This window comes from Urocampus carinirostris, chromosome 19 (genome assembly GCF_059441175.1).
Source record: "Urocampus carinirostris isolate Australia breed hairy pipefish chromosome 19, RoL_Ucar_1.0, whole genome shotgun sequence".
Classification (NCBI taxonomy): Eukaryota; Metazoa; Chordata; class Actinopteri; order Syngnathiformes; family Syngnathidae; genus Urocampus; species Urocampus carinirostris.
Genome location: NC_142367.1, coordinates 26,895,528 through 26,914,359, shown reverse-complemented (window position 1 = coordinate 26,914,359; position 18,832 = coordinate 26,895,528). Strand labels below are relative to the sequence as shown.

The following is an 18,832-nucleotide window of genomic DNA, read 5'->3' as shown; positions in this document are numbered from 1 at the left end:
CATTAGCGCATCCGGACGCTGGAAAGGCCCCGATGACGTAGAAACGCTCGGTGTTGTTTCGGGTATTGCAGACATCGCGACGCTCTTCTCCAAGATGGTGAAGCCCGGGGGGCTTCCTTGGCACGCCCACGGGAGGAGCCGGCACACCATCTTGCGGGGAGACGCGGGCCGATAACGAGAGAGCTAAAGGACTCGAGAAGAGGGCTTCCCAGAGACTCCAATGTCACTAATTCGGCTGTTTTCAACAAAGTACACTTAGTTAAATTGTTAGGGAAATAAAATCTGCCTTCGTGTGGAAATGTCGGCTTCCTGTTCATCTTTTCCCTCAAGAAACGAGCGCGCATAAATTGTTGAGTGAACGTAGGGTGTGTTTAGTTAACGGAGTCAGATGACTCATTTGAACAATTTGGTAAACACGCTACTTTTTGAAATGTAATTCCCAACAACAGGAACAGATGAAATGGTTTTTGGTTATTTCTTACGGGGAAAATTGCTTCAAGGTATGACAAATTCTAGATTCTGGAACAAATTCTGCTATTTGGGGGAAGTACCACTGGGAAAATGCGTGTCACGGGGACCGGACCAGAACGGAGGCAGGAGGCAGGAAGGATGAACTCATTCGCGTCAACGGTCCGATACTTTTATTAAGGAAGTAAAAGTCGTCCAACATTCAGGGACAAAACAAACAAAAACAGGCTTTACAGGCAAACAGGAACTAGGACCAGGGAACACTCACAAAACAGGTTTTAACTCAAGACGTGCAGACACAGATTTCCTCAAGACAGACAGAACAAAAAACGCAATGCACCAGCACCCGCAATACCCACAACCCACCCTTAAGTAGCACACACGCAAATCAGCCGATCTACTACAGCCGGTGCCCAGGGGGCGGGGCCAGACGGTCGCCACGGCGACCATGCCGGACACGACAATGTGGGGAAAACGTTAAAGCGAGGGAACCGCTCACCTAAACGAGTCCGTCTCGCCTCAGTAGATCTTCGAAGGGAACCGAGAGAAGGAAATCCCGGTGCGCAACCTGTTCCCGAGGGCCCTGGTGGCTCGCTACATCCGGATCAATCCTCAATCTTGGTTCGGCAGCGGCGGCGTTTGCATGAGGGCGGAGATCCTGGGCTGCCCCCTCCCGGGTAGGCTGGGAGTTTGGGGGTGGCTCTTTGGCTTGATTTCCATGTGAACGTTGACGCCGCAGACCCCGACAACTATTACCACCGGCGCAATGAAGTCATCACCACTGACGAGTTGGACTTCAGCCTTCACAGTTACAAAGAAATGAGGCAGGTTGGTCCTTTCGTTACCTCTGGGGATTCTCGGCTTTCCTTTCTTTCTTTTTGTCTTTATTTCTCTCTCTCTTTCGCTCTGTTTTTTGCTCTTTCTTCCATCCTTCTTTTTAATTTTCTCTTTCACTCTACTACCTTTCTTTCCTTCTCTTTCTTTTTTTCTCTGACTCTTTCTCTCTCTCTATTTTGCTCTTTCTCATTCTTTCTTTCTTACACAATCACTCTATCTCTCTTTCTTAATTTCTTTAATAATTTCCCTCTCCCTTTTGCTATATTGCTCTTTCTCTTTTGCTATATTGCTCTCCCTCTCCCTTTATGCTCTCTCCCTCTCCTCTTATCTCTCTCTCACTCTCTCTTTTTCTATCTTTCTTTCTCTCGACCTCACTCGCTATTGCTTTCTCTTTCACTCGCTCTCCTTCTCTTTGTCATTTTGTCTCTCTTGACCTTTTTCTCTCTTTCTCTCATTCTTTCTTTTGCTCCCTCTTTTCCCTTTTCTTTTCTCCTTCATTTCTTTCTTTCTTTTTATGACTCTTTGTTTCTCTCTTTCTCTTTATCTCTCTCTCTTTATTCTATATTTCGCTCTTTTTCTTTTTTACTCTTTTATCCTTTATTTTTTAAATATTTCCCTCTCCCTTTTGCTATCTCGTTCTCTCTTCCCTTTGTGCTCTTATCTCTCTCCCTCGCTCTTTTTCTATCTTTCTTTCTGTCAATTTCATTCCCTCTTTCTTTCTCTTTGTCATTTTGTCTCTCTCTTTCTCCCTCTTTCTCTCACTCTTTCGCTATTTCTCTCTCTTCATTCCTCTATTTTGCTTTTCTTTGTCAACTAATCCACCCCCCTTGAGAATACTTGTTCCCACCACGTAGGCCCTTTTGCTAAAATGAGTTTGCCCCCCCCCCCCTGCAATACAGGTAATACACACTGTCCCTTTAAGAGTGGCGACAGCGAGTCCTGTTTTATTTCTGAACAATTTTGAGGCCTTGAAAATCTCCAGTATCGCAATCAAAGGCCACTAAACGGATCGCCTCCTTCCGGGTTCTGGAACTTGAAGGGGAGGCCCCGATAGAAGATAGGAGGCGCTATTTCCAAATCGCCAGGGACTCGTTACGTCCTCCCGGCTAACCCGGCTCCTTTTGACATTTCTTTTGAGCGTGTAGCTAGCCGATAGCCGACCCGGCCCTCGACCTTGCCGTCTTTACATAACGCACTTGCGGATTCCTCGATAGAGAAGAATCCATCGTCGTAGCGACCGGGGCCGTGAAAATAAGGATGGGGCGGGGTGTTTCAAAATGAAGGAGATGAAAGAAATGGCGTCTTCTCGGGCCCCAGGACAATTCCAATACCGTCATCCCTAGTTCATTCAAAATATGACCCGTGATAGGCAAAACCCTGAAGCGGAATTTGTTTTTTATACAATGATTGTATTTTCCCCACTATAAGGTGCACCAAATGATTAGGCGCATGGAATTAAAACTACTTAAGAGCTAAGGTGGTGTAAAAAATACATTTAAATCAGAAAAGTTTGCTTAATCTACAGATACATCCTAATTTCAGCGAAGACGTGCGAACAACAATTCAAACGAGAACATTATTTTGATCAGAAGAGCGACAGTTTGTAGTCTTCCTTTGGCTCATTCTCGCTTGCACTACTTATGACAGCAACATCTAGCGAACAAATATGAAACACCGTCCCTTTAAGTAGAGTCGAATGTTTGTACGAGCGCTGTTTTTGTGGAAAACCCCTTTTAAGTGATGCTAACGGCTAAATGCTAACAGCTTCATGCAAAAAATTTATGCTGATGGCTACATGCTAAGGACTTTATATTTACAAATGATGCTAATGGACACATGTTAATGAGTAATGCTAATGGATACATGCTAAAAAGTGATGCTAACAGGTAATTGCTAATTCCTTCTTGCCAAAAAATTATGCTAACGTTAACAGCTACATGTTTACATATTATGCTAACGGCTACATGTTAATGAGTTATGCCAATGCTTACATGCTAAAAAGTGATGCTAACGGCTAAATGCTAACGTGCCTCATGCTATTCTCATTTGACCAAAACTTCAACAACTCCCCTTTTTTAATCACAGCTCGGTCACAAAATTGTTGGGGGAGGAACAAAGGAACACTCTACTATTGTATATACGGGGAAACATCAAACAGATAAACGCAGCTTTACTCCACGGGGGAAATGGTGGATTGAGTGGACTAGATCACAAGAAAGAAGAAAACATTTGACTCAACTGTAAGGACTCTGTGATGCTCAATTTTGAAGTCAATGTATTATACGTTTACAATAATCCGATCTGAAACGTTACCAGATTCAAGTCATCGCAATACATTTCATATTTTCAGATTATTATTGTCCAATTTTACCAACAAACAATTCACATGTTTAACCACAAGAGGGCACTCTAAAACCGTTCTGCATGCTTCTCAAAGGCAGAACAGTTATCATTCAATTGTAACCTTGCATTTTCAATTCTATCCACCATCCTTTGCGCTATATAAGGCGCACTGGATTATAAAGCGCACTTCCAAATTTCTGACCAATCTGGGATTTTTGGATGCACCTGGTATTATACCATGAAATCCTCTGTTACGCACTGAAACCAAAGAACCAACTCTTTTTACAAGCTCAATCGTTTGTTTCACGAATAAAGATATTGCATACACTTTTAGCTTATTTAACCAATAATTACTGTGCAGTCAGATGCTATTAAGTGAGGAGACTGTTTAACCAATCAGAATGCAGAACACAATGCACAGTGCAAATGCGTCAAGTAGCAACATTGTGAAAACTAACAAAAACCACGGGGTACAGTCAGTGCTGCTGCAGCAGAGTGTACGACAAATGAGCTATTTGCAGCAGCTGTTATTCCTAGGCAGTTTACTTTACGAGTACTAAATGTCTATGAAAAAAATTAATATGCACATTTTTTTACTCTGAAATTAAAGGGACAGTGTATTACTAAGTGCCCCCTAGTGGTAGAAAAAACTCAATCAGTTATAAAAACAGTGATGATAAGTAAAACTACATAAACTATCCAGTACAGGGGTCTCAAACTGAGTGAGTTTGGGGCGCTTCCCAAAGAAAAGCTCCGATAAGGCTGTCTCTAAATATCCTTTTTTTTCAAGCAAAATGTATTATAAGATATCTAGTTGATTAAAAAAATGACTTAGATCATAAAATAATGAAATTGATATGTCATGAACCGGAACAGGATCAGGACCCAAACGCGTGACGTTCTCAAACAAGCTTTTTTTTTCACGAGAAATGGGGAGTCATGCACGTTAGGCAGCGGTCTGGCGCGGAATGATAGGAAGCCAGAGGCCGACCAGATCGATACCAATTGCCCGAGCAGATATCGGACCGATGGGGTCGATGCCGGACAGGACGGGACAGACAGGAATGATACAAAACAGGATATTGAAATAAAACAGGACAAACTAGACGGGAACAAAAACTGGAGAGAATAATAAACAGGACAAAAATAGACGGGAAAGAAATAGGAAACCAATATATAACAGGACAAAATAAACATGAACAATACCAGACAGGAAATACCAACAGGAAAACAGGACCGAGTCAGAACCCACGTCTGGCTGGCAGAGGATCGTTGACGGACTGACAAAGGAAAAATGAGAGCACTGAGCTTAAACGGACGGAAAGCCAATCTGTTAATGAGCCGCAGCTTGCGCCACACGGGCGGGGCCAATTGGGCGCCATGGCAACCGTGACATATCATGAAACTCGGCTCAAAGGCAAAAACCTCGGCAAGTTTCGCGCAAGGTGCATCCGCTGTTCTTTAAGCTTCAGTTCAACAGCGCCCCCTCTTGATTGCGTTTCAATTTAAATGTATTATTACGTGATTCGATTGCTAATCGTGATTGCTAATATGGAAGTAGCTAGCCAATCCTATTTGAGGGCAGACGTACATCCAACATTAGCATGCTAATCGCCTGATTCATTAGCATAGGCTGCACTAGCATTTAGCGTTCTTATTCCAGCAGGGGGCCACAAACTACATTAACATCTATCGGGCTGAGAGTTTGGTCACTTTTAGTATTGATATTCTTCCTTTTGCTTGGTAGCATGACTCAATACAGCGACATCTAGTGGCCCCTGGTCGCAATTGTGAGACCCCAGCTTGAAAGTAAGTAGAAATGTTGTTGTTTTTTTTGCGCGTGCACAGCTGATGAAGGTGGTGAACGAAATGTGCCCCAACATCACTCGCATCTACAACATCGGGAAAAGTCACGGGGGACTGAAACTCTACGCCATCGAGATTTCCGACAACCCCGGAGAGCACGAAGTGGGTGAGTTTGAAAAACCGAATAAATGATTGTTCTCCACGAAGAAGTTCCCTTTTTTCCACTTTCAATTTCACTTTCCCAAAGCTCGAACAACAGACCCGGCAGAGGCGTTAGAATAATCTGTAAACATGTAGCCGTTAGCATTAGCATATTTTTTTATCAAGAAGGAATTAGCATTTAGCAGTTAGCATATTTTTTTAGCATGTACCCATTAGCATAACTCATTAACATGTACCCATTAGCATAATTTCAAACATGAACTCGTTAGCATGTAGCGATTAGCATATTTTTTTAGCATGAGGCACGTTAGCATTTAGCCGTTAGCATCACTTTTTAGCATGTAAGCATTGGCATAACTCATTAACATGTAGCCGTTAGCATAATATGTAAACATGTAGCTGTTAACGTTAGCATAATTTTTTGGCAAGAAGGAATTAGCAATTACCTGTTAGCATCACTTTTTAGCATGTATCCATTAGCATTACTCATTAACATGTGTCCATTATTATCATTTGTAAATATAAAGTCCTTAGCATGTAGCCATCAGCATAAATTTTTTGCATGAAGCTGTTAGCATTTAGCCGTTAGCATCACTTAAAAGGGGTTTTCCATAAAAACAGCGCTCGTACAAACATTCGACTCTACTTAAAGGGACGGTGTTTCATATTTGTTCGCTAGATGTTGCTGTCATAAGTAGTGCAAGCGAGAATGAGCCAAAGGAAGACTACAAACTGTCGCTCTTCTGATCAAATTGCTTTACATTCTTTGCTAGGGCTTCTGGGTAAAATGTTTGTTGTGGGTTAAAGCTTGTGGACCTGGAGCTCAAACTCGTGGGAAAACCCCTACATTTGGGACTCTTGTATTTTAATGATTGTGGAGACCTGGCTCAACCCAATAAGTGGGTTAACCCTCTTATTGCCATAGGGGCGCCGGTGCCCCCATTTTACAAGCGCTATTTAAATTACCTAACTATAAAAAAACAATCAGATTGATTCAATATAGATTTCCACAATGTAGTTTTAAACACCCACAAGTTAAAGGCCACTTCCCACAATGGCATTAAACAGGCATCCACGTGTGGCAACGGGCTAATCACAGGCAAGAATTGACACACAGAGGGCATAATAAGTAACTCATTTTTTAAAGAATTTTTTGTTTGTAACCAATGAAAACAGGTTTAAATCCTTTTGACATTAATTTTTTTAGTTTTGAATGTCAAAGGGGCAATAAGTTTGCTTCCCTATCTCCTACACAGGCCCATAAAACGCCTGGTCATGGTGAAGATTGTGACAATATGTGGACAACTGAGAGAGCAATACTCAAAAAAATCTTATGTATATATTTATAAGAGTACATCATTCCGGGTTACAACGTGTTCATATTCTAGGTTCCAAGTCGTTTTTTTGTTGTTTTTTTCATCCTAAATTGTTTTACAAAATACATGTAGTTTACAGTTGTTTCTATGGGTTTTCATCATCAAGTCTCTCAATAGATAGCATAGATTGTTATTTAGGGTTAATTTTGAAAGTTTTCCTGAAACAAAAGGGCCAAAAGTCATCATAACACGATTTCTGACATTTTCATGGCTAAAATATCAACGAGGGTCGCGGGTTGAAGTCCTTCCTAAATTGTGTTTTTACTACGACCTCTGGTTTCAGAATAGATTTCCTTACTTCAAAGTCAGGTCTCGTAGCTCTCATCAACGGCTTCGGTCCGTAAAGAAAGGATAAATCACGGAGTCATCAGCCGCTAAAATAGCGGAAAAGAATCAAAGAGCGGGTCTTTGGGGTTCCTGCCGTCAACCATTGTCTGTGTTTTGCGAGCATACAGGCGAGCCGGAGTTCCGCTACACGGCCGGTTCCCACGGCAACGAGGTTCTGGGTCGCGAGCTGCTCCTGCTCCTGATGCAATTCATGTGCTTGGAGTATCTCTCCGGCAACCAGCGAGTTCGACACCTGGTGGAGCAGACGCGCATCCACCTGCTACCCTCCGTCAACCCCGACGGCTACGAGAAAGCCTTTCAAGCGGTGGGTCCTGATTACAGTCGGGGTCGCAAAGAAAGCAACCTGGTGGACTATAAGGGGCACCTAGTGTATTTTTCAATGAAAAAAAAACCCTTTTGTACATGCATAAGCCGCACCTGACTATAAGCCGCACGGGCCCGCATTGAGATCTTCACAGAAAGAGTTTTAATTCTATATGGTACCTTAACCCCTCTGTACGATGTCACCAGAAAGCGCTAACTCTTGGGATTCAAGATATGATCACCGTTTCAAAATATACTCCTCGGAGAAAAATCCCCATCAAATAAGCTATCCCAAAACAATAAAGCCGAGGTAACTCACCATGACGTCCCACGGCCGTCCTCAATTTCTTCGCACGTCCGCATCAAAGACAATCCCTGGAATCAAATATTGACTACAAAACACACGACAATGCCAACAAATTGAAAAAAATTCACCTGGAAGCATTTCTCCTTCATTGGAAGTTCCTCGTTGTATTCAGTTCCCCCTTTAAAAATATTTATGCCTGGAGACCCAGGTCGACCGTCTTAGTCCCGGCCTCCGTGACACCCCCCCTTCCGGGCAGGAGGTCCGCTTGTAGAAGAGATTTTGAACAGCGTCCGCGCCGCTCTTTTAAAGGCTGGTGATGTCAGTCACCGGAGGCGTTCCAGTTGATGCTTTTCAAAATTCGGTTATGCAATTGATAGATTAAGTGACAATTGTTAAAAATAGTTAAGTCGGGTCAATTAGTGACTCCCTTAATCACAAGAAAACTCAAAGGGCTGTACACACTACAGACGATCATGACAGCATCCCCTGATCTAAAAGCTACATGAGGGCAAGGAAAAACTCAATGCAAATTTTAGGCAAAATAGTACTACTTCCGGTTTTTCAGTCTCACTTCCTGTTCTGATCTCGTTGTCATTAGTAGTCTCACACAATGACTGACAGGAAGGGTGCGTGTTCTAACCCATCTACATCCATACTGAAGAAATAACATGGTGTCCGTTTCTTAAAAAAGTTGAATATAGAAATAATTGTAAAAGTTCAGACTTGATTTTTGTGAACTTATTGACAGGATCTTAAGGCATTCCAGGGTGAAGTTTTCACCATCCAGAGAAGGAAAGCAAAGCCTCAGTAACACTGCGGTCACAGTCCTTCTTTGGTGGTTTAGCTCGATGTTATATCGATGACTCTACAATAACCATGTCAAGTATTTTTCATTTCATATTTCCATTTGAACTGGTGAGGCACAGCCATTCCTGCCTCCCCTTAACTGCACGTCTTCACCTAATCACAGGTTGTCCTCCCCATTGTTGGAAATTAAATGATCAAAATATAGCGTTTACCAAATTGTTCCAATGAGTCATCTGACTCCGTTAACCAAACACGACCTACATTCACACAACAATTTATGCGCGCTCGTTTCTCAAGGGAAAAGATGAACAAGAAAGCCGACATTTTCACACGGGGGCGGATTTCATTTCATTAACGATTTAACAGTACTCCATCGAAAACGGCCAAATTAGTGACGTTGGAGTCTCTGGGAAGCCTTTTTCTCAAGTCTTCTAACTTTCTCCTATCTCCTATTTTCTCCTTGCATAATGGCGTGCCGACTCCTCCCATGGTCGTGCCAAGGAAGCCCCCTGGGCTTTACCATCTCGGAGAAGAAATGAAACGCAATGAAATGATCTGCGTTTCTATAGCGCTTTTCAAGTCAATGACTTCCCAAAGCGCTTTACAATGTGCTCCACATTTCCCAATAGCGGCCTTGCAGCCATGTAAGGCGCTAACCTGCTTATTGGGGGTATTAGGGGTTCAGTGTCTTACCCAAGGACGCTTCGACATGTAACACGGACGAGCCGGGATTCGAACCGGGATCCCTTGATCCCGAGACGAGCGCTCTACCTCCTGAGCTACTGCCGATGTCTGTGGTACTCAAAACGACACCCAGCGTTTCTTAAAACAACGCCTGCCGTCCTCCGTCAGAGTCCTGTTATCAACAAAACTAGACAAAATACGATGCATTTCAAACAGCCTGCCCTGACCTTGTACATTGAACTAAAGCCCACTCAGTGAAAACCTTCATTGCATTATGAGTCAATCGTATAAAACCCTTTATAGTCAAACGTATCAAATCCTTCACCATGAAAACTGAAGCCGCGTTGGGTTTTTTTTCAGGGCTCGGAGCTGAGCGGTTGGTCCCTGGGCCGGTGGAGCAACGACGGGATCGACATCCATCACAATTTCCCCGACCTGAACTCCATTTCGTGGGAGGCCGAAGCCAAAAAGAGAATCCCTCGCAGGGCGGCCAACCACTACGTGCCCATTCCCGATTGGTACCTGTCTAAAAACGCTTCGGTGAGTGCATTGCCCCCCCTCGGAAGAAGAAATCCTCTATCCTTTGATCGCATCATATTGCTGGGGTATTCGCACGGCGTGAAGCTCAAACGTAAACAAAACACTGCCAATGATCGCGCCACTGCTCCCTAGTGCAGTGGAGGTGCAATTGCATTTCATTCTTTGAAAAGTAAATAAAAAAAAATCTTTCGACCCCTTTAGGGACCTGCGCCACTATATGAGAACCACTCATTAAATGCATTGAAAATTGTGACAAAAGATGTCGCAGGTTTAATTCCCTCTAAGCCAGCTCAAACCTTTGAACAGTTAAATTCTAGTTAGTTCCTCAGAGTTGAATACCAAAGTGTCCTTGAGCAAGACACTGAACCCCTATTGCCCCTGATAAGCAGGTGACTGTTGCTGCTATCAGTGTGTGTGTGTGAATGGGTAAAGTTGAAGTGCATTGTAAAGCGCTCGTCTTAGGATTCAGAGGTTGGAGGTTTGATTCCTGGCTCCTCCGAGTTAAATGAGGAAGTGTCCTTGGGCATGACACTGAACCCCTATTGCTCCTGATAAGCATCTAGTGGCTGACTCCGCTATTGGTGTATGAGAATGGGTAATCGTGTGAAGTGTATTGTAAAGCGCTCGTCTTAGGATTCAGAGGTTGCAGGTTTGATTCCTGGCTCCGCCGAGTTAAATGAGGAAGTGTCCTTGAGCAAGACACTGAACCCCTATTGCCCCTGATAAGCAGGTGACTGTTGCTGCTATCAGTGTGTGTGTGTGTATGGGTAAAGTTGAAGTGCATTGTAAAGCGCTCGTCTTAGGATTCAGAGGTTGGAGGTTTGATTCCTGGCTCCTCAGAGTTAAATGAGGAAGTGTCCTTGGGCAAGACACTGAACCCCTATTGCTCCTGATAAGCAACTAGTGGCTGACTCCGCTATCGGTGTATGAGAATGGGTAATTGTGTGAAGTGTATTGTAAAGCGCTCGACTTGGGAACGAAGAGGTTGGAGGTTTGATTCCTGGCTCCGCCGAGTTAAATGAGGAAATGTCCTTGGGCATGACACTGAACCCCTAATGCTCCTGATAAGCTGGTAGGCGCCTTGAATGGCTGACTCTGCTATCGCTGTGCGAGTGTGTGCGTGAATGGGGAATTCTTGAAAAGCGCTCTATAAAAGCAAAGCATTTTTCATTGACGAAGTCTCTCCCGAACTCCCCCATCATTTCCAGTTTGGCGACTCTCACAGCCAGGGGCCATCATGCCAGCAGAGGATGAAAGAGAAAAAGCGAGGCAGGAGCCGAGGTGGGGGACGAAGCGCCGTCTATTTCCGGAGGAACGGAAACGGCGCCGTCTGATAGCGACGAGCGCAAATAGAATCCGTCCGTCTATAAAAAGCGCGCTGACGTTTTCTGCCGTGAGTCACCCGCCGGGGGGAACCCCAAAATAGATGGCGAGGCGCTAGGACACCCGGCCCCCCCCCCGCCATCCTTAGGAGAAGGTTGCAGAAAACGTCTCGGGGCGTTCGGAAGAACTGGAAAAGAATGTCTAAACAGAAACTCCTTCCTTCGGGATCAAAAAGAAGTGAAGGGTTAGGGTTACGAGTTAGCGGTAATGAGTTACTGGATTTCAGGTGGACTGAAAAGCCTGATCAGATGCTCCAAAAAGGATAACGTCCCAAAAACACAGGAACAAAGTAAATAGGATCATAAAAAAAAGAGACAAAAACCAAACCTCATAAAGTAGCGGACACCAGGATTGATTTTTAAAACAGGGTGATCGTGTTAATAACCATACACAGAATGTAGTCCGATCAGTCTTTATGAAAGGGGCGGGGTAATCGCAACCAGGTGTGGAGAGATTAGGCACAAATGGGTCTTGCTCCACACCCTGTTGGCGCCCTCTGGGGGTAGGTGGCATGCCTGATCCTTGCCACTTACGAGTTACTTCATTTAAAGAGTCATTCTGCCCTTGGAACATCCATTTTGGCCTGGTCATTCTGGAAGGTTTCTTCATTTTCCTCTTGCTGAGCTTTTGAGTTTTTCCTTGCCCTCATGTAGGTTGCAGATCAGGTGATGGCGTTTTAAGTCTGTAGTCTGTAAAGTCCTTTGAGACTTCTCGAATTAGGAGCAATAAAACATGAACATGACTTGATTTGTCATGTAGCACGTTAGTCTGAAAGTAACTATCTAGTTACAAAAAAAACGTATACGCTTGCAAAAAGGCCGACCCCCTAAAACTGCTTTAAAATAGACAATTAATTTAAAAAAAATAATAGAAGAAAAGGTAGCATTTGACCCTTCATATTTCTCGGTTTATGCAATCTTGAGAGCTTCCAAAGAAACACTCGGCTGAGACACTCCATATCCATTTTTGTCCCTGGGCTTCAAATCACTCTAAGATCTCCTTCTCCATTTCTGGATACTGTCCAATTGCAATCATTAGTCATCGATGAATAGATTTGTCTGTAAGCCCTCGCCCCCTGCAGTCAGCTGTCCACCCCTCCTTTTAAAGCTCACCTCTTTTCTCCATCCACCTGTAGGTTGCCGTGGAGACGCGAGCTTTGATCACCTGGATGGAAAAGATCCCCTTCGCGTTAGGAGGCAACCTCCAGGGAGGCGAACTGGTGGTCACCTTCCCCTACGACAAGACCCGTTCTCAGGGCGTCACCCGGGAGGCCACGCCCACCCCCGACGATCACGTTTTCCGATGGTTGTCCTTCGCTTACGCTTCCACCCATCGCCTCATGACGGCCGCCAACCGCCGCGTCTGCCACCGGGACGACTTCGCCAAGGAGGACGGGACCATCAACGGAGCCTCCTGGCACACGGCGGCCGGAAGTTAGTAACAGCATTGGTCGAAAGTTACTAGTTACTCGGTTTTAAAAGTCAGTCTCCGCTTGAGGGTATCCCAAATCCATGGGTATGTGCTATAACAAGATGATTCTCAAAGTTCAACAGTCAAGAGTAAAGGAATAGTCCGATTCCTACCGGGACCTTGGTGTGGAGCGCTGTCGTGAATCAGATCCTTGTTGGATTCCGGTTTTGGCTTTCCAAACGTCTATTTGCCTATTTCCTCAGACATTCATCTTTTCATCTTATTTTTTTCTTTAAATTCTTTATCACACATTTACCCTGGATCCCAGTTAGCTTGATAATTAGCAAAAAAAAATCGAATATGAACTAGTCTAGCTAGAAAGGAGGCCAAAAGTTAGCTTGATAATTAGCAAGAAAAGTCGAATATTAGCTAGGCTAGCTAGAAAGCAGGTCAAAAGTTAGCTTAATAATTAGCAAAAAAAAATCGAATGTTAGCTAGGCTAGCAAAAAAGGAGGCCAAAAGTTAGCTTGATAATTAACAAAAAAGCCGAATGTTAACTAGGCTAGCTAGAAAGGAGGCCAAAAGTTAGCTTGATAACTAGAAAAAAAAATAATATGTTAGCTGGGCTAGCTAGAAAGGAGGTCAAAAGTTAGCTTGATCATTAGCAAAAAAGTCGAATGTTAGCTAGGCTAGCTAAAAAGGAGGCCAAAAGTTATCTTGATAATTAGCAAAAAAAGTCGAATGTTAGCTAAGTTAGCTAGGGAGGAGGCCAAAAGTGGTTTGTATTATTTTGTTTTATTCGATTTTACTCTTGCAGGACTTTATAGGCAGTTCCGGTCGTTTTAAAGTACTGTACTTAAGGAACCTTGAGAAGGGGTCGCAAGAGGTTTTGAGTTTTCTCTTGCCCTCATGTAGGTTCTAGATCAGGAGGATGGTTTAGTCTGTACAGCCCTTTGAGACTTCTCGTGATTAGGGGATATACAAATAAACATGACTTAAACTACCAAAAACGCCGCCCAGTTAGACACAGCAATTTGATTGGGTGTGCGGTAGGGTTAGGCGAATCTCTTCACACAAAGCACTCTTCCTTCTCTCTTGCCCGAGGACACCGAAAGGAAATACTGTACGGCCGGAAAAGTTTCGTTTGCAGAATTTTGTGACACCTTTAAGAAAGTGCTCTGCTTGCACCTTGTTCTAAAACAGTTCAAATGGAGGTCAAAGTGAGCCTTATGTAACTGCGGAAGGGGATATAAGTTAAAAGTGCTTTATTTATTGAAAGGTGAGACAGGAACGAGACTTTAACGGAGAGGTTTTTTTGCAGGTATGAACGACTTCAGCTACTTGCACACCAACTGCCTGGAGCTGTCCATGTACGTGGGCTGTGACAAATTTCCTCACGAGAGCGAACTGCCAGAAGAGTGGGAGAACAATCGCGAGTCTCTTCTCGTCTTCATGGAACAGGCAAAAAAACAAAACCCAGCGACACACGAAGCCCAGGCGACAAGAAAAACATCGTTGGGCAAACAATCGTAAACAACTGGTCAAGTAGACATGGCCTTCTGTACTAGGTCATTTCTCCACAACAAAAGTCAATTGTAAAACAATCTAAATTCAGTTTCACTCTATAGAGTAAATCACAATCTCTAGTCGGACAACTGCTCATATAGACATATGCTACTGTACTTTAAGAATTTTCACTCAACGAAAGTAAACAGTTCAACAATATAAAGTGTGTTTAATAGATAAAATCTAACTCTCACAATCTAAGACAACTGGTTAAGTAGACATAGCCTCCTGTACTTCAAGTCAATTGTAAAACAATCTAAATTCAGTTTCACTCTAGAGAATAAATCACAATCTCTAGTCGGACAACTGATCATGTAGACATATGCTACTGTACTTCAAGTATTTTCACTCAACGGAAGTTAACAGTTCAACAATATAAAGTGTGTTGACGATGAAGAAGATGTAGGTTCATTTATTCGCAAAACTGACTTTGCCTCCCTGGACCCGAACCTCACCGCACATCACTGACTAATAGCATGTAGTTAGTTGTCCGGAGTAGTTCACTAGTTTCTATTACCGTAGAAATATAATTAGGAAATAGTGGGGTACCCCCGCCCCCACCCCACCCTGGGGAAGGCGCGTTTGGTCTCTGTCAGTTTTTATCATTTTTTTAACCGTCCTAGAATAAAGCGCAACTGCACCTCCACTACACCAGGGGGCAGTAGCACTCTCGCAGTAGGATTTCTTCTTTCTACAGGGGGGCGACAGATAATAATTGAGAATGACTGCTTTAGATAAATATCAAGGATTTTCAATATCATAAGACATTTAAATAAGAGAAAGATAAAATCCAAATGAAATACATTTTAATTTCAAAATTATTATTTTTTTTCACTACCCAGGTGCATCGTGGGATTAAAGGCACGGTGAAGGACTTGCAAGGCAACGGAATAGCCAACGCCACCATCGCCGTGGACGGCATCAACCATGACATTCGGACAGGTACGAAAGCAAAAAATTTTCTTTAAATGTTTTGAAATAAAAGGCCTTGAAGTCAATGGTTCGATTCTACTCCTTAACAGTAGATGGCGATAACGCCCTGCTTGATCTCTACTTCCTGTTCAGTCAATCGGCCCCGTCCCTATGTTAAGGACGGACCACATCTCATTTTGTCTTATTTTTGTAGAGGACATTTCCTTTTCATACCCATTACAATGGGTCCCAGGCAAGTGAGTGATAAGGGAAAGGTAAATTGGAAAAAAGAGTCATCAAGTCGTAGAAAGAATTTTTGGTTTCCGGCACAGGAGTCAAACAGGCAGCCAGCAAACTAGTTCGGGCCCCCCAAAGGTTTTAATCCAGCCCGCAAGACGATAATGAGAGAAGCGCAAAAAAAAATTGTGCTACAGTTTTGAATATGTCATACCAAAAAGAAGGGGACCTGGTATTGCGCCCTGCGGAACGCCACAGGGAACCTTTATAATCCTCATGCTGAGGTTTTTTGTATTTTTCCTTGCCCTCATGCATGTTTTAGATCAGGGGATGTTGTAATAGTGGTCTGTGCAGCCATTTGAGACATTTTGTGCAACGTGTAATAAATATGACTTGATTAGACTACTTCAAGCACATTTATGCCTGTTTTTCTCCTTAACCCCTGACCCTGTAAAATTCACCGTTAATCCCAATCCAAGATGACTAATGCGCAGCCTGAAAAACTTTGCATTTATGTATTTTACTTTGGCCAAATATTAGTTATTGTGAAAGAGTTGTAAATGTACTTCTTTCAATGTCAATCCATGATTGTGCACACTTGTGGGTAATACCCAAATTGCATTTGTGATCTTTTATCTTCAAATCCGATCGCAATACAGATTGTAAAATTGCGTAAAATTACTTGGAGAATTTGATCGGCTAACCAATGTGTCAATCCACATTTCAATCGGTCACTGTTGGCTAAATATTTTTGAAGCCCAATTGATCAAGAGGTTGTCACGGGATTGTAAAAATAGCCTGCGATTGCCCGAGAGCGGTGTCAATCAGAAGGTCAGGGAATAATCGCTACATCGGAAGTCATCTGAGAAGTCGGTTTATTTTCAAAGGGGAGTTTTGAGCCAAACAGATTACAACAATGATCTTCCAGTGAATCAGGAATGCTTTTAGGCGGATTTTTTTTATATCTGTCGGCATTATCCTGTTTTGGAGTAAATGTGTTGGATTCACCGGACTGTCGTGATTATAACCGCGCCATGCTTCACGAGTGGAATATAACAGGACTTTTGGGTGAGTTGTACCGGTTTTATAGTTTTGGGGTTCGCTGTTCAAATCACGTCCCAGTTTCTTAACCATCTGAGGGCTTGGATCTTAGAATGGTTCATTCGAGCGTGTTTCCGTTCCAGCTGCCGACGGGGATTACTGGCGGCTGCTGAACCCGGGCGAGTACCGGGTGACGGCCAGGGCGGAGGGCTTCGGCATGATGAGCAAGAAGTGCGAAGTGGGCTACGAAATGAAGGCCACCCCGTGCCACTTCACCCTGGGGCGCACCAACCTGGCCCGGATCCGAGAAATCATGGAGCGCTTCAAAAAGCAAGACCCCGGGGCGCCCGTCAGGTCCTTGAACGCCCAACGCTTGGGAGACAGACGGGCGGGGACTTAACCCGAAAAGGACTTGGACTGTGGGGGAGAATTGAGGGACGGAAATGATATAGAAAATAAAAACATGGCTAGCTAAAAAGGTAAACAGGTAAAACACAATAAGGGAACTAAATAGTTAGCTATAAGAGTAAACAGCCATCTAAATGAAAGCTAAAAACAAAGATAGCTAGCTAGAAAGGAGTCCAAAAGTTAGCTTGATAACTAGCAAAAAAAGTTATATGTTAGCTAGGCTAGCTAGAACGGAGGCCAAAAGTTAGCTTAATAATTAGCAAAAGAATCGAATGTTAGCTAGGCTAGGAAGAAAGAAGGCCAAAAGTTCGCTTGATAATTAGCAAAAAAATCGAATGTTAGCTAGGCTAGCAAGAAAGGAGGCCAAAAGTTAGCTTGATGATTAGCAAAAAAAATTGAATGTTAGCTAGGCTAGCTAGAAAAGAGGCTAAAAGTTAGCTTAATAATTAGTAAAAAATTCGAATGTTAGCCAGGCTAGCTAGAAAGGAGGCCAAAAGGTAGCTTAATAATTACCCCCCAAAAAATTCGAATATTAGCTAGATAGCATGCAAAACAATGTAAAAAGCTAGCTAGATAGCTTACTAAATAGCTAAAAAGGGTGGAAAACAGCTAGCTACAAAGCTAAAAAGATAGCCAGATAACTGCACAATTGTTGCTCATTTGCCTTATAAAATCCATAAATTGGAATTAAGTTTGTTGTATTTCCTGTAAAATAAGTCAATAAAAGGAAGTAGATGTTTATTTTGGTCCATGAGCCAGTCAACCTGAATTCGATTATTTAAATTTTCCTAAAACAACTTTTTAGCATTCATTTTTGGTAACAGCATTTTGGTTACAGCATAATGTTCATTAGAGCACTAGCTGTTAGCTTATGCTAACAATCTTAGCAACACTTTCATTAGAGCGCTAGCTGTTAGCTTATGCTAATAATCTTAGCAACACTTTCATTAGAACACTAGGTGCTATCTTATGCTAACGAGCATAACATAATGTTCCTTAGAGTGCTAGCTGTTAGCTTATGCTAACAATCTTAGCAACACTTTCATTAGAGCGCTAGCTATTGGCTTATGCTAACGATCATAGCATAATGTTCATTAGAACACTAGGTGCTAGCTTATGCTAACAGTCATAGCATAATATTCATTAGAGCGCTAGCTGTTAGGTTATGCTAACAATCTTAGCATGATGTTCATTAGAACACTAGGTGTTAGCGTACACTAACAGACATAGAATAATGTTCATCGGAGCGCTAGCTGTTAGCTTATGCTAACAGTCTTCGTACAACGTTCATTAAAAAGCTACCTGCCAGCTTATGCTAACAATCTTAGCATAATGTTCATAAGGAGACGACACTAGCACAACCGTGCCTTTCAAAGCCTTCGTGTGGAATATTCGACCAGCAGATGGCGCTGTGTTGTCTGGTCTGAGCGAGGGCTAGTGATATAAGCAGGATGCCGGAAGAAAATGCTGCCAAACTAAGAAGGGATTTCACCGTAAAGTAATACAAATGTCTTTTTATATCTGAATTCAAACTAACATTTTGTTTTTTTGCTAGAGGAAAGTTTTTTTGTACCACTAGGAGGCACTGTCATTATAAGGAGACACAGCATAATGGAAAAGAAAGGGAACGAAGTACTTCAAAATGTAAATAAAAGAGACAAAAAGTGAAATCTTATATATTTGTACATAGAGGACCTCCTAAATGATAATAATAATAATAATAATTTCCTTGTATTGTCATTCTGTGTAACAATGTACACAGAACGAAATGTCGATTGCACCTGACCCGTTGTAGCGAGCCGATGCAGCCGCAGCCAACAGAGGGCGATGTAAACCACGACAGATTCAAATTTGTTGCACAAAGAAATTCAATAAATACTTTAACATACCGCTG

General features: G+C 42.9%; 1 protein-coding gene across 1 annotated transcript in view; it reads left to right on the top strand.

Annotated features, from left to right (window-relative positions):
* Nucleotides 1-18,639, top strand: part of cpxm2 (carboxypeptidase X (M14 family), member 2) — a 39,878-nt gene extending 21,239 nt beyond the window's left edge. The window contains exons 6-14 of the mRNA XM_088324290.1: nucleotides 995-1,145; nucleotides 1,208-1,296; nucleotides 5,497-5,620; nucleotides 7,448-7,644; nucleotides 9,802-9,981; nucleotides 12,500-12,797; nucleotides 14,096-14,235; nucleotides 15,183-15,282; nucleotides 16,674-18,639. Of these exons, the coding sequence (XP_088180416.1) occupies nucleotides 995-1,145; nucleotides 1,208-1,296; nucleotides 5,497-5,620; nucleotides 7,448-7,644; nucleotides 9,802-9,981; nucleotides 12,500-12,797; nucleotides 14,096-14,235; nucleotides 15,183-15,282; nucleotides 16,674-16,930 (1,536 nt within the window). The 3' untranslated portion in view covers nucleotides 16,931-18,639. The remainder of the gene's footprint in view (nucleotides 1-994; nucleotides 1,146-1,207; nucleotides 1,297-5,496; nucleotides 5,621-7,447; nucleotides 7,645-9,801; nucleotides 9,982-12,499; nucleotides 12,798-14,095; nucleotides 14,236-15,182; nucleotides 15,283-16,673) is intronic.
* The last annotated feature ends 193 nt before the right edge of the window (nucleotides 18,640-18,832 follow it).